At 48.1% G+C, this 13,023-nt stretch overlaps 1 protein-coding gene across 2 annotated transcripts in view; it reads left to right on the forward strand.

Moving 5' to 3' along the window:
- The window catches only part of COL20A1 (collagen type XX alpha 1 chain), a 43,124-nt gene that overhangs the window by 9,544 nt on the left and 20,557 nt on the right, over positions 1 to 13,023 (forward strand). Inside the window, exons 7-19 of one of the 2 annotated variants that reach the window (NM_001004392.3) lie at positions 342 to 497; positions 1,221 to 1,340; positions 1,511 to 1,675; positions 2,199 to 2,363; positions 3,681 to 3,853; positions 4,532 to 4,661; positions 5,167 to 5,312; positions 6,553 to 6,676; positions 7,081 to 7,220; positions 7,392 to 7,521; positions 8,013 to 8,155; positions 9,232 to 9,364; positions 12,481 to 12,623. In NM_001004392.3, coding sequence (NP_001004392.3) covers positions 342 to 497; positions 1,221 to 1,340; positions 1,511 to 1,675; positions 2,199 to 2,363; positions 3,681 to 3,853; positions 4,532 to 4,661; positions 5,167 to 5,312; positions 6,553 to 6,676; positions 7,081 to 7,220; positions 7,392 to 7,521; positions 8,013 to 8,155; positions 9,232 to 9,364; positions 12,481 to 12,623 — 1,868 coding nt within the window. The remainder of the gene's footprint in view (positions 1 to 341; positions 498 to 1,220; positions 1,341 to 1,510; positions 1,676 to 2,198; positions 2,364 to 3,680; positions 3,854 to 4,531; positions 4,662 to 5,166; positions 5,313 to 6,552; positions 6,677 to 7,080; positions 7,221 to 7,391; positions 7,522 to 8,012; positions 8,156 to 9,231; positions 9,365 to 12,480; positions 12,624 to 13,023) is intronic. The other variant, XM_040650690.2, reaches the window with a different exon arrangement.

Here is a 13,023-nt window from a genome sequence, read left to right on the forward strand (position 1 = left end):
CCTGCAATTCTTTTGGAGACTTAGGCTAGATAAAAGGGGAGCAAGGGCTGGGGCTGAGATGTAATGGATCTGACAGCTTGCAGAGAGCAATGCTTGGCCTAGGCACGCACTTCCTGCTGGGTTTAACACTTTCTTCACAGAAAGGTTTCTGCTCACTACTCAGCTTCTTGATACTGAGTTATGCTGCCCTTAGCCATGTGGTTTTCCCAAGCTGCTGGGATGTGTCAGGCTGGCAGATGGTCCGAGGCTTTACACTGCAAACTTGCTTCTCATCTTAAAACTGAAGTATTTTCCCACCTTTACAATTGTTTCTCTCCATATCAAGCATTGTTTCCCCACAGGTTCCCAGTTTCAGTGTGACACGTCTGCAATGACCGATATTGTCCTGCTTGTGGATGGATCATGGAGCATTGGGCGCAGCAATTTCAAGCTCATTAAAGAGTTCCTGAGTGCTTTGATTTCCCCATTCAATATTGCCCAAGACAAGATAAGAGTAGGTAAGACACTTCCCTGTTTCCTGACCTTGGGCAATGCCTCTGGAACAGACCTTGGTCTCTGTTTCTGTGCTATCGTGCTGTCCTGAGGAGTTTTATTCCTTTTGGCTGGATTCTGTGCATCGCTATTGACAACTTTCCCGTCTGGTAGCAAGCTCTGGCCTCTAGCGGCTGTAAGAAAGAGCTGCACGGTGAACAAAAGCAATGCAGGTGGGCAGCAGCAGGTCGGGCACTGGGGAAGCATCTGCTTGATGCTGAGATATGCTTGGAGTTTGCTGTCTCCCTCTGATGGGACGCTCAGCCTACAGAGTATGACACAAAGGTGGGGTGGCAATGCCATGCTGGAGTTTCTTTGATCTCAGCTGAGAACAGAGCCACTTCCAGCTCCGAGGGATGCTGAACCCACTTCTGGGGGTTGCTTAACCCAGTGGATGGCACTGGCCAGGCTGTGTGTGAAACAGGGCAAAGTAAATTTGTCCTGCTCCTTGCAGCTAGCTAGTTTGTCCTTGAATAACTCCAAGACCTTAAAATCCTTCAGAGCACCCCTCAGAGATTACTACCACCATGGGGAGAAGTGGAGCTAGGAGCCAGGTCTGCTCACTGCCCTTCCAATTCATTTCTTTGTGTCATCCACCCATGACAAGCCCAACACCTCCTCCTCAAAATAGGTCTCCTCTTGCAGCCTACCTTGGCTCGCACGATGTCGATAGCTCTTGCCTTCCCCAGGGCTGTCCCAGTACAGCAGTGATCCCCGCACAGAGTGGGATCTGAGTGCTTATGCTACGAGGGACCAGGTGCTGGAGGCAGTGAGGAACCTGCGGTACAAGGGTGGCAACACCTTCACAGGTAACTCCATCTCTCAGATCACAGCAAGACTGTGCTGGGGGAAGCTGTTCCCATGGGATAGCATCTTCTTGGGGGGATAAGGTGAATGAGTGAATGGAGCGAATGAGGAAGGATAAAGGTGGAGACAGTCTGTTGGCTGTAGCCCACCATCCATCTGTCCTCTTCCCCAGGCCTGGCACTGACCCATGTCCTGGAACAAAACCTGAAACCAGATGCTGGTGCCCGGCTGGAAGCTGAGAAATTGGTAATCCTCCTGACTGATGGAAAATCCCAGGACGATGCCAACCTGGCTGCTCAGACCTTGAAAAACATGGGCATAGAGATATTTGCTATTGGTAAGATAACAGACATCAAGTCAACCTACCTTCCCTCTTCATGATGAAGCTTATGTTCCCTCAACAAGGACAAGAACATCCTGAAGCTGTAAAGCTAAGGTAGTAAGTAGGGCTGTGTTGCATTGGGACTGAGAAGAAAATTAACTCATTTATTCAGCACGGGTAATGTCTTCAAATGAGATTTTGTTAGATTAGGAAAAAAAAAACCAACACTCATTCTCAAGAGATTTTACACCTTCTGTCTATAAAGACCTTTGCCAGTCTCAGCAAACTGTGCCACGAGGGCAGTATTCTCAGCTGTGGAATTGGGTCCTGAGACTGAATTAATACATAGGACACCTTAGTTCTCACCACAAGAGCAAAGGGGGAAAGGCCCCTGCCTCACTTGGGCAGTGCTAAGATGGCTAGCAATGGAAAACAAAATCAGTTATCTGCTGTTGATCCCCACAGCCAACATCCAAGCAGGAGACAGAAATTGTCCTCTCCAAGGAGTTTACTCAGCCTTGTGCTCTGCTGTCTGTAGGGGTGAAGAACGCGGATGAGGCTGAGCTGAAGCAGGTGGCCTCAGAGCCACTGGAGCTGACGGTGTACAACGTGCTGGACTTCCCCCTGCTCAGCTCCCTGGTTGGCAGGCTCACCCGGGTCCTCTGCACCAGGATCAAAGAGAGGAGCAGCAAGGAGAGTGCAGGTGAGGTGAAACCTTGGTGATGATGAGCTTTCTCCCGTTTGCCATCAGCTTTCCTTGCCATTAAAAAATCTCCTTTCTCAACTTTCTCATACCTTTCCCTCCATGAGCTCCACCACCTCCTCAGCACCATCTGACTCTTCCTTCCTGTGCTGATCTCCTTACTCGGAGCTATTGCTGCCTGAACACAGTCCTTGCCAACGTTTTGGCCAGGTCCAGCTGTGATCTCGGTGTTTACAAGACTCTCTGGATGCAGCTCTTCTACCCTCAATCCCTGCTGTTGTGAACAAGCCATGGAGGGACTTGCAGGTGTTTCCATTCTCTTGCTCTTGATTTAGATATCTGCTCTTATCCTTGCCAATACAGGCAACAGCCATCCTCACCAGGGCCTTGGATACCTCTTGGTGGCTGTAAATCACTCCATGGCAATAACTAGCATTGTAGGGAACAGGAGGCTTCTATTCTACATTTTTGTTATTCTACCATGTGCAGAATGCATTGCAATCATTTTCTCTCTGCATTTCTTTCGATCAACAGGAGGAATTCAACACACAAGAGCTAAATTGAGAATATAGTAGTTGTATGGAAGAAATCTGGAAGTAGGAAGAGGAGACAGCAAAGCATCTAAACACATCTCTTTTCCTCCCACTTTAAGTAATCTCCAAGGCATCTTCAAATCAAAACCAAACAGTCTATTTCTTTTCTCTTTTTTCTTGCTGGAGGGCAGTTTGCATGATGTACAAGAGAGTGAAGAACGACTCCAGATGTTAGCTTAGATCCTCAGGAGAAATATCACGTACACATTTCCATCTCTCTCTTCTCTCAGACTTGCCTAGGGAGAATGGGGAAGACAAACTTTCAAGCATACATTTATTTTAATGCTCTGAGGATAGACATAGACATAATTTGATTCATTCTTGTTAATTTGTACCTGTTTGATGTAATTGGACATCTTTTTACAGGTTAGGTTAGCCTAAAGAAAGATGGTTACATAGAAAAAGAAGCGAAAATAACTTCTGGTTCTTTCTGACAGATCTTCGTAACTGAAAAAAAGCTGGGTTGTGTTTTGGATTCAGGCAAAAATGCATATTTCTGTTGAAAAGAATATTCCCAGCAACCAGAAGAACACACAAATTATTCTCTATGGAGTATTTATATTCTCTGTTTGCTCAGTTCTTAAATATTTATTTTACAGCAGTATGGAACAGCTTCTCTGCTCTGTAGGGAAGGGGACTGCAACTGGATTTAAAAAATGGCAGTCGTATTTATGAGCCAGAAAGTATATCTGGTAGGAGAAGTAACCGTGTTTTTAATTCCCAGGTAGAGCTGTGAAAGATATCCCTACAAATACAGGTCCAGAGCTGAGCCCGACAGACCTTAAAATATCAGCTGTCACTTCTAAAAGCATGCACTTGGCCTGGAGTCCTCCTCTGAGTCCACCAAAGAAGTACCGGGTTGTGTACTATCCATCAAAGGGCGGCACTCCCAAGGAGGTAAGAGGTATCTGTTGGACTGTTGGAAGGCTGCAGTGCCTTCCAGTCAGTGGCTGGGAATTGAGGCAGACGTGGGTAGGCAGAGTGATGAGGGTAGGAGTGCAATGACCATGGGGTATCAGCTAAAGCCAGAAGGAAACTGAACATTGAGCACAAATGTGACAAGGTGATAGGATGGTGAGGCAGAAGAGAAAACTGGATAAATACTATATTGCTAGAACTACTGCAAGCCATACCCACTCAGTTTTCTCTTGCACAGTGTTATCCCCTTCCTAAGGCACCTCAAGGAACACACACAGGCACACAAAGGTGTTGAAGGATGCTCATCTCTGACAGATAGAATCAGAAAAGCAAATCCAAGCACTTGATGGATTGTCCTTAATTATACACTTCAACTTTTGGTTAGCCCTGAAGTGGTAAGACAGTTGTGCTCGGGTATCATGGCAGGTCCCTTCCAACTGAAACTATCAATCATGGAATCGTGTTCTGTTCCATTCACTTCAGTGAGAGCATGATTGGGGTCTTCTGCTATGTGCTTGTACAGATCCAGTCCTTCCAGGACGGGAATGATGACAAGCCTCCTATCCCCATGCTTGCCAGGGAAGACTGCTTCAACTGTTCCTTTGCTGGAGAGAGGCTGGCACCTCCTGGGCTTGACCATCTTCTTTTGTGTTCCAGGTGCTTCTGGATGGAGCCATCTCCTCTCTGAGGCTTTCCAACCTGACCTCACACACGGAGTACCTGGTGTCAGTGTTTCCTGTTTATGACACAGCCGTTGGGGATGGGCTGAGAGGCGTCACCTCCACATGTATGTCGTGAGTAGAGAACATTCCTCTGATGCATGTTTGTGGGAGGTGAACATAGCCCTGCCTATGCAACCACCTCAGTCTGGATCCTGGCACTGTACATTCCCCTTCCCTCTGGTTCAGACCGTTTGTCTGTAACTATCTCCATCCTTGGAGATGTTCAAAACTCGGCTGGACAAGGGTCTGAGCAGCCTTCTCTAATATGGCTCAGCAGGGTTGGACCAGAGACCCTCAAGTGTCCCATCCCACCTATGTCATTCTGCAAGTGACACCACTATGCTGAGCTCAGCCTTCCATGGGAGTAACACACCCCAGCAGAAATTTCCTACAACCCTTGTCCCTTTTCCACCCTTGGGCTGCAAATGAACTAATCCTACTCCTTGACAAGTGGCTGTGTTAGATGCAGATTGGGTGTCCCCCAGCTTGTAAAACCAGCTCTCCTCTGGGGTTGGAGCTGTTGCAAACCTCACATGCTGAAGGTGTCTTTCTGCCACATTTCCCTCCCAGTGCCTCTGTCTGCCCCCCGCTCCCTGCGTGTCTCCGAGCTGAGCCACAACAGCATCAGGCTGAGCTGGAAGGCAGCCCAGGGAGCCACGCAGTACCTGGTGCTCTGCTCTGCAGCCCCCGACGGAGCAGAGGACTATACGACAGAGGTACGCTCCATAAGAATGGTGGCAATACTGCTTTTCCTTTGCCTGGGCTCTCCTCAGTTAAAGAGTCCAAAATGAGTGCCTGTCTCTCTGTGGGGTTAAGTTCTGACAATATAATACAGAGCAGACCTGAAGCACGGAAACCTTTGGCAGCCCAGGGGCTGAGCTCACACCTCTGCAGCCCCAAGAGTGACTTCTGCATCCTCGAGGCTGCACAGAAATATCTCTGCTTTGCTTATCTTTACATGTTGATTGAGAATTTGTTAGGGCAGCTTTCACTGACCTTGAAAAAGAGAGCTGTGGCACTGTATAACAATAAAGCAATGCCAGATGAGTGGAAAATCCTTACAAACTTCTAAGGTGAAGTTCACAATGTGAACATTTTAAAGTGAACATTCAAAATGGGAACATTTCAATGAGCTGTCAGAAGTACCGGCATTACAGCGTTCCCATCCTTTTACAAACCTCTGCTCTGCTGCATGCAGCCTCCTGGAAGTCACTGAGGGGGGTTCCTGCAGCAGGGAGGGCTGTGACATGCAGTGTTAGCGGCAGGTGGCAGCAGCCCGGCTGCTATGGCCCTGCTTGCAGCAGGCAGCTCTCATGCAAGCTTCCCAGGCCGTAGAGGAAAAGAGGCTCACCGTCTCTCACTTAAAACCTTGCTTTCTTGAAGCCCCTTTCATCCAGGGATGCTGCACCCTGTGCACACTCTGAGTGCTGCAGGATGGCTGGAAATGGGAGAGAACTACGCAAGCTTCCTGCTCTGTTGCCTTTTTTGGGGGGGAATTTTCACCAAGAATATATTTTTTTGGATCCTACTATCAGAAATCAGCCCCCAGCTTTGTATTTTCAGTAGTGGAAGCCACCCTGCTTTTTACATCCATACTCATCTTTCCATTATAGTGCCTTTCCCAGGAAAACCTCGATGTTTTCCTTACAAAAGTGACTTGTTTGAGCTTACTTCAGGTACCCTTTTCCAACCCAGAATAATAGCATCACCTCTGTATAAGAGATACACCTCTGCAGGCCTTGGGAGAAGGTGGTGTGACCCCTCAACATATTTGGTGTCCCCTGGGGAGGGAGGGAGGGAGGCAAAGAAGCTCTGACAGTGCAAAGCCCATGCCCACGTGGTCAGAGGGTGTTAGAGGGCAGCCCAGAATGGAAGGATATCCTAGAAGTGAAGTATTCCTCAGGACTGAGGAGTACCCAGAACTGAAACATCTCCCTGAACTTCTCCCTGTGACAGATTAAGGTGGCTGAGCCCGAGGTCCTGCTGGACGGGCTGTCACCCAGCACTGAGTACTCCATTGCAGTGTATGCGTTGTATGGGGAAGATGCCAGTGATCCAGCCAGCATCCAGGAAACCACCTGTAAGTGCTGCTGCTGGTTGTTTTTAAACACTTAATGTGGGAGAGATTAGGTAAGTTAGGGGTTTCTTGTATTGTGCCTTGTAAATCCTGTCTTTTCTTAATACTGGTCCCTAAGGAGATCTCTAATCACCTGGTGTGCTGTGAAACAGTGATTCTCCCCCGGTAAAAGAGGACTCCTGAAGGGATTGCTCCTTAAGATCTTTTTGTTTGGGGAGAAAGGAGGAATTGCTTGGCCAATTCTTCACGTAAAGCACAGATGGAATTCCATGACATCCCACAGAATGGGAATTGTTTTGAGTCTTTTAGTTTGAGATGGAGTCACCCACAAGCATCAGCAGGCAACCAGTGGCATTGCTTTGGTGCAGCCTTTCAAACCCTGAGTGCTGTCACTCACTGTGTTGCAGTGGCCTTGAGCCCTCCCAGGTACCTGAGCTTCTCAGAGCTCAGCCACTCATCCGTGCGGGTCAGCTGGGAGCCAGCATCACCGGCAGTGAAAGGTCATCGCGTCACCTACATGTCTAGCAGAGGGAGCAACACCGGGGAGGTGAGTCCTCAGGGGCTGCTGGAGGGAGAGCTGGGAGGTCACACGCTGCCCTGTTCTCTCTGGTGCGTGGAGGGAGGGTTATCTCTGAAATGGGCACTTTTGAGGGATGTGCTAAGCCCTCTGCAGCTGTCTCCATGTCCTTCTCTCCCAGCTCATCCCTCTCCATTGCAGGTTGAGGTTCCCGGCACTGCAATGTCCACTGTCCTGAGACCATTGTCCTCCCTCACCCAATACTTCATCAGTGTTCGATCTATGTATGATGAGGGTGACTCCTTTCCAATCACTGGCAATGTCACCACCTGTAAGTAGGCAATGGAAATGCTTTTTGTCCTATTGACCAAACTGTCCTGTGTGTGCCTAAACTGGGATGTTTTCAATGCTGGTCCCAGCAGCTTATGGCCAAGATCCTCGTACAAAACCGGTGACTGTTGGAATATGTCCCACTCAGTTATGTTAATAATAGACGTGAAGGAATAAAGGAAGAAAGCAAATGTAGAAAACACACTACATACTGCTAACCTCTGCGTCCTTGGCAGCCTTCTCCCCTTTGCAATATCACAGCAATACATATCCTCTCCACAAATGAAATAATCCTCCTTAATTAGGGTTTTGACAACAGTGTACTCCTCTCTGTCCTGATGGCTGTCGCCATTTGGATCGGAAGAAGTGAAAGACAGGCTGATCTCTGACATCTGCCTGGCTGATGCTCTGCTTCCCAACCATCTGCTCCCCACCTCAGCTCTGACAAGGCGCTGTCAGGGCTTCAGCTCGTTGTCCTCCTGCATCCCTCAGTGAAGGTCCCCCCGCCGCGGGCGCTGAAGGTTTCCGAGCTCTCTGAGAACAGCCTCCGGCTGCACTGGGAAGCTGTCGCTGCCTCTGATGTGGTTGTCTATCAGATCAAGTGGAGCACAGCTGGTGGAGAGAAGCCTCAGGAGGTATGGACCCACGTACAGCCGGGTTGGGTTTGTGCCTGCTCGATGGATATTGGTTGGGTATTAGGACAAATTTATTCTCAGAGAGAATGATCAGGCCCTGGAATGGGCTGCCCAAGGAGGTGGTGCAGTCACTGTCCCTGAAGGTGCTCAAGAAAAGGGAAGATGTGTCACTGAAGGACGTGGTTTAGTTGGCATGGTGGCGATGGGCTGTTGGTCCTACTTCATGGTCTTAGTGGTCTTTGCAACCTTAACGATGCTATGGGGGCTCTGTGCCCACCTGCAAGAGTGGCAGGGTTGCAAATCAGTTTGGGTTCATGCACTCAGGACCTTCAGCTCTAAGACAGGATCTGTCCCACACTGGCTCTGCTGAGTGCTGTAGTCACCTTGAGTGCTGGAAGCAGGAGGGACAACGGGGAGGCAGGATTGGAGTCTTACAGGCTCTGGGAAGATTGCAGAAGTGCTCTGGAAAAACTCAAGGATGAAATTCAATAGGGACAAACAAAGTATTAAGCTTAGGCAGGAATAATTAAAGACAGGTATACAGGATGTAGAGCAAACAGCTAAGAAGCGATTCAGTAGAAAAAGATCTGGGGTTGCAGAGAATCACCAGCCCACAATGTCAAGTCGTTGTGGAAAAGGCAAGTACAATAGTCAGGTATTTGTAGTGGTGGTGAGTCCTGACTGCTCTGGGGATAATACTCCTCAGGAAGGGTGAGGTGTTACTGATGAGAACACAGAGAAGATTGAGCAGAATCAGGGCTGATGTAGATGAGAGCAGAGATATTTCATGCTCATAGCAGGCTGACTGCCTTGTGCCAGCAACTCTATGTTGTGGGACAGAAGTAGCTGTTAAATACAACTGGCTAGCAATGCATAGGCATCTACTCTGCATTCATTAGGGCTGGAAATTTGCCTTTGCTTGGATTTGTGCAACCCACAAGAGTCGACTTTGTCCTCAAAGCCCTGTGCTAACTCATTTGTGCCTGCAGGCAGTCTGTGAGCCAGACACTTGGATGGCATGAACTAGCTTAGGGAAGCCTGGGAATTCGACTGACTCATTTCTTGCCCTGCTGCAGCTCTCCATCGCTGGAAATGCGGCAACTGCAGTCCTGCCAGGCTTGCAGAAGAACACAGACTACAAAATATCCATCTGGGCCTACTACAAAGATGGTGCTCGAAGTGACACAGTTTCCATTCAGCACAGAACCAGTAAGTGATCATTGCTCAGCCTCCACAGCCTAGTGATAACAATGAGGGCACGGAGTGCCTCAGAGCCAGGCACAAGGCAGGAGCTCAGATCTGATCATCCGCAGCTCTGAAAACCCAGACCTGGATATCTAAATGTGACTGGAAATATTTAGGCTCCCATACTAATACTCTGAATTTCTCCTGATAAAAATACACTGGGCAAACATGAGCTGGATGGTACACTTCTTTCTCCTTTTGTAGCACGTATCGATGCAAGTGCATTGGCTTTTTGTTGGATGCTGAGCTGAATACGTCACTGTGCTGCCTAATGAATGTTTCCTGTTAGTAAAATACTGTCTGGTAAGGAGGGTATGGGTTTCTCCAGCTACATCATCACTGAGCTGTGCTTCATCTGAGGGCACTTGCAAAAATGAGAGAGAATCCTTCAGGCAGACTCTGCTTGGAGGCATTATCTAAATCTTGCTTTGTACAGGCAGGATATGAGGTTAAAAAGCGGCACTCCCAGAGGTCCTCTTAATTAATATTGCCTGTATAATGGCTTTGTTGGCAGGGAATGGAATACAATTCATTCAGTAGCGGCAGTCATCCCCTCCTTCTCTCAGCTCTCAACCTCCTTTGCAGATTTAAGTCTTTCAGGCTGGTGTAGAGCTGATGAAGCTCGGAGTAAATGGCAATCCTGGAACAAGAAGCTCAGGTTTTATTAATAATGAATAATAACAACTTTTGTTTATAGAAAGCTACCTCAGGCAAGTACCTAGGAGATGCATGCCAACAAGAACAAGTGAGAAATGAAAGCATCCTGCAGCTCTGTGAGAAAAACGAGAGCTGTTTAGAGGCTTCACAAAAATGAATAGCCGTTTTAAAGCATGGAGTACAAAATGTCAAAGCTGCTCCTTCAACCCACTGCCAATGGCATGTGATGGTGTTCTTCTGAGCTTATTCAAGCAAGCCAATCCTTGCTGGCATTGGCACCCTGACAGGGCAGGGAAAACAGTTTGACTTCTGCTTGTCAGTCGCTGTTCTAGTTCAGGGACGGGGATGCATTAGGAACATCAGCCTTCACATCACTGAGATGCATGGGCATCCCTCCTCAGGGCTGTTTAACACAAAAGGGCTGACAGTGCTCTTCCATGAGTGCAGTCCCTCACTATCATTGCAATGAATGGAGCATTTCTTTTCAATTCTTAGTCTTGGCTAGAAAAAAATAAGATGTTTAGGGATATTTTTTGAGCAGAACAGCTAAGCAAGTCCTTCTCTGCAGACTTACCAGAAGGCACAGTAGGAGCAACAGCACGTTGGTGTATTTCCCACAGATAACTGATTTGTTACCATGTACTTACCCGCAGTTCTGATATACCTTCTTGTCTCTGATATATTTAGATTCAAGGCTTACTTGTGTCAAGAGCTCTCCTCTCATTATGTTCCTATAAATGATCTAGCATAACAAAGTCTTTGTCCTTGACTAGAGGCTCCACGCAGTGCTCATCTGTCATATTAATAAACAAGACTTGTGGTACTTCTGATGGACACAAACCTTGCACCCAAGCTAGTGGGAGTATGGAAGATGCTCTCTTGGAGAGGAAACTGCTGGGAAGAAGGGTGGTGCTGAGCAGGGGCCCTTGGGAGACACTGGAAGTGGTTGCTTTTGTTCTTGCTGAGCAACTGGCAGGGACCTCTCTGTTATAGAGAGGAAAAAGAGCTTGAACAACATAGGTCATCTGTTTTGTCCTGGAGGACAAAGGGTGTGGGGGAGTCTGCCTGTGGTGTCTGCTATGTAGCATCGTACAGCTGAATCTTTCTGCCCCTGGGTTGGAGCAGTGCGTGTGAGTGCACCTCACCTTCTGCAGCGCAGAGAGCAAGAGGGCAGTCTGGTGGGAGTGCTGCTAACGCTGGGCTGAGCCTCCTGGGCTGACTCTGTGCTGAAATGGATTACAGAGAGCTTATGTGTCCCATTGCTTCAGCAGAGCTGTGCCAGAAGTATCTGCACGTTATTCCTCCTCAGTGAGCTCACACTGCAAACAAAAGGGGTTGAAATATAGGGAAGAAACTTCAACCCATGGCACAGAGGGAACAAGTATGACCTGTACAATCACTGCAGATGGGTATTGTGACGGAGCAGACTCCAGAGCTGTACTTTTACTTGGAATTATGTCTGTGATTCTGGACAGACCTGAAAACGAGTAGCCCAGGATTCCCCCTGAGGAGAAACAGGAGGTAACAGAAGCACAGATGGTGCCCTGGGTGTCAGAGATGCTTCCACCCCCCACGGGCAGCTCTGAGAGGTGACCTTTCCCCTGGCTGTCACATCCATGCTGTCAGACTGTGCCCAGCTCGGGGGCTTTCCAGAACAAACTCAACTTAGAAGACTTCACTTAACTTTCCTTTTGTTCATTTAAACACTCACCACTTACATCAGCTGAATGAAATAGCCAGTGCAGACAGCAAAGATGCAGAGGTATGGCACAGCACTAAGAATAGCAATGTTGAAATGACTTTTCCTCCCACAGTTGTTTTCTTCTCCACTTTACCTTGCGGTGATGCACAGCAACAGCCTCCAGCCTGATTCAGCTCTGGGAAAACTTGGTTCAGCTTCAGTAAAAGTAGGCTTGTTTTGTCCAGAAAAGCAAAGAGGATCAATGAAGATGCAAATAATCTTCACTCAACATGTGCTCTAAGGTCACCTCAGTCTTTGCTGGGTGGGCAGAAGAGCTTGTTTGCATTGCAGGTAAAACTGCAGAATAGAAACTTCATAGCCTGGGTGTGTGTCCTTGGCTGTCTTTGTGACTCGCCCATCATTTTTAGTGTCTTCTGTTGAAAAAATCCAAAGGATCTTTTTTTCCGTCATGCCTCCAGGACTCTTCTCTCCACCAAATATTCTTTTTTTCCCCCAGGACCTAGGCTTTGAATTACTGAATGCTTGAGTTGTACCCCCGGTTGGTCCCTCCAGGCTCTATTTTCTCCCCTGCCTGGTCCCCAAGGTGGCTGTTCTGCTCCAGGCCCTGGTTACAGCACAGTCGCAAAGCATTGGGGAAGGGACCTGGAAGCAAGCATTGCTGGCCCTGATTTCAAACTTCACTATCTGACCTTAATGCTATTCCCCTTTAATCCCTGCACAGCTTCTCGGAGCCCACCCACCAACCTCTTCATAGACTCTGAGAGCCCCACCAGCCTCCAGATCCATTGGAAGCCCCCCGAGGGCCGCATACAGCACTACAGAATCACCTACAGTCCTGTTTCTGACCCCAGCACCCAGCAAACAGTAAGTTCAGCTCCTTGGCAGGTGGGACAGAGGGGCAGTTTCATGGCTAACAGAGTGCTGTTCACTCCAATAGGGTTTTCCCTATCAAGAATTAGTTTGCTTGCGAATGAAACCAAATTTCTTCCTTCGGCATGCTGTCAAATTGCTTTGTGAAGAAGGCTTCCTTCTGATTCAGGTTTCCTTCTGATTCACTTACTGGTGTCCATCAAAGCTGCAAATAACACAGCTTTCTCCTCTCCCTGAAACAGAGTGGGTAATTCCAAGAGGCAGAGTGGTAGAGGATAACTACTGCCCACCTGATTTGACAGGTTAACAATTAACCTTTCACAGTGAACATTTGCCACAGCAACCCAAACTGGCGACCATATTTTAAGGATCTTTTGACCCATCTATGAGGGGA

This window comes from Gallus gallus, chromosome 20, assembly GCF_016699485.2.
Source record: "Gallus gallus isolate bGalGal1 chromosome 20, bGalGal1.mat.broiler.GRCg7b, whole genome shotgun sequence".
Taxonomy (NCBI): Eukaryota; Metazoa; Chordata; class Aves; order Galliformes; family Phasianidae; genus Gallus; species Gallus gallus.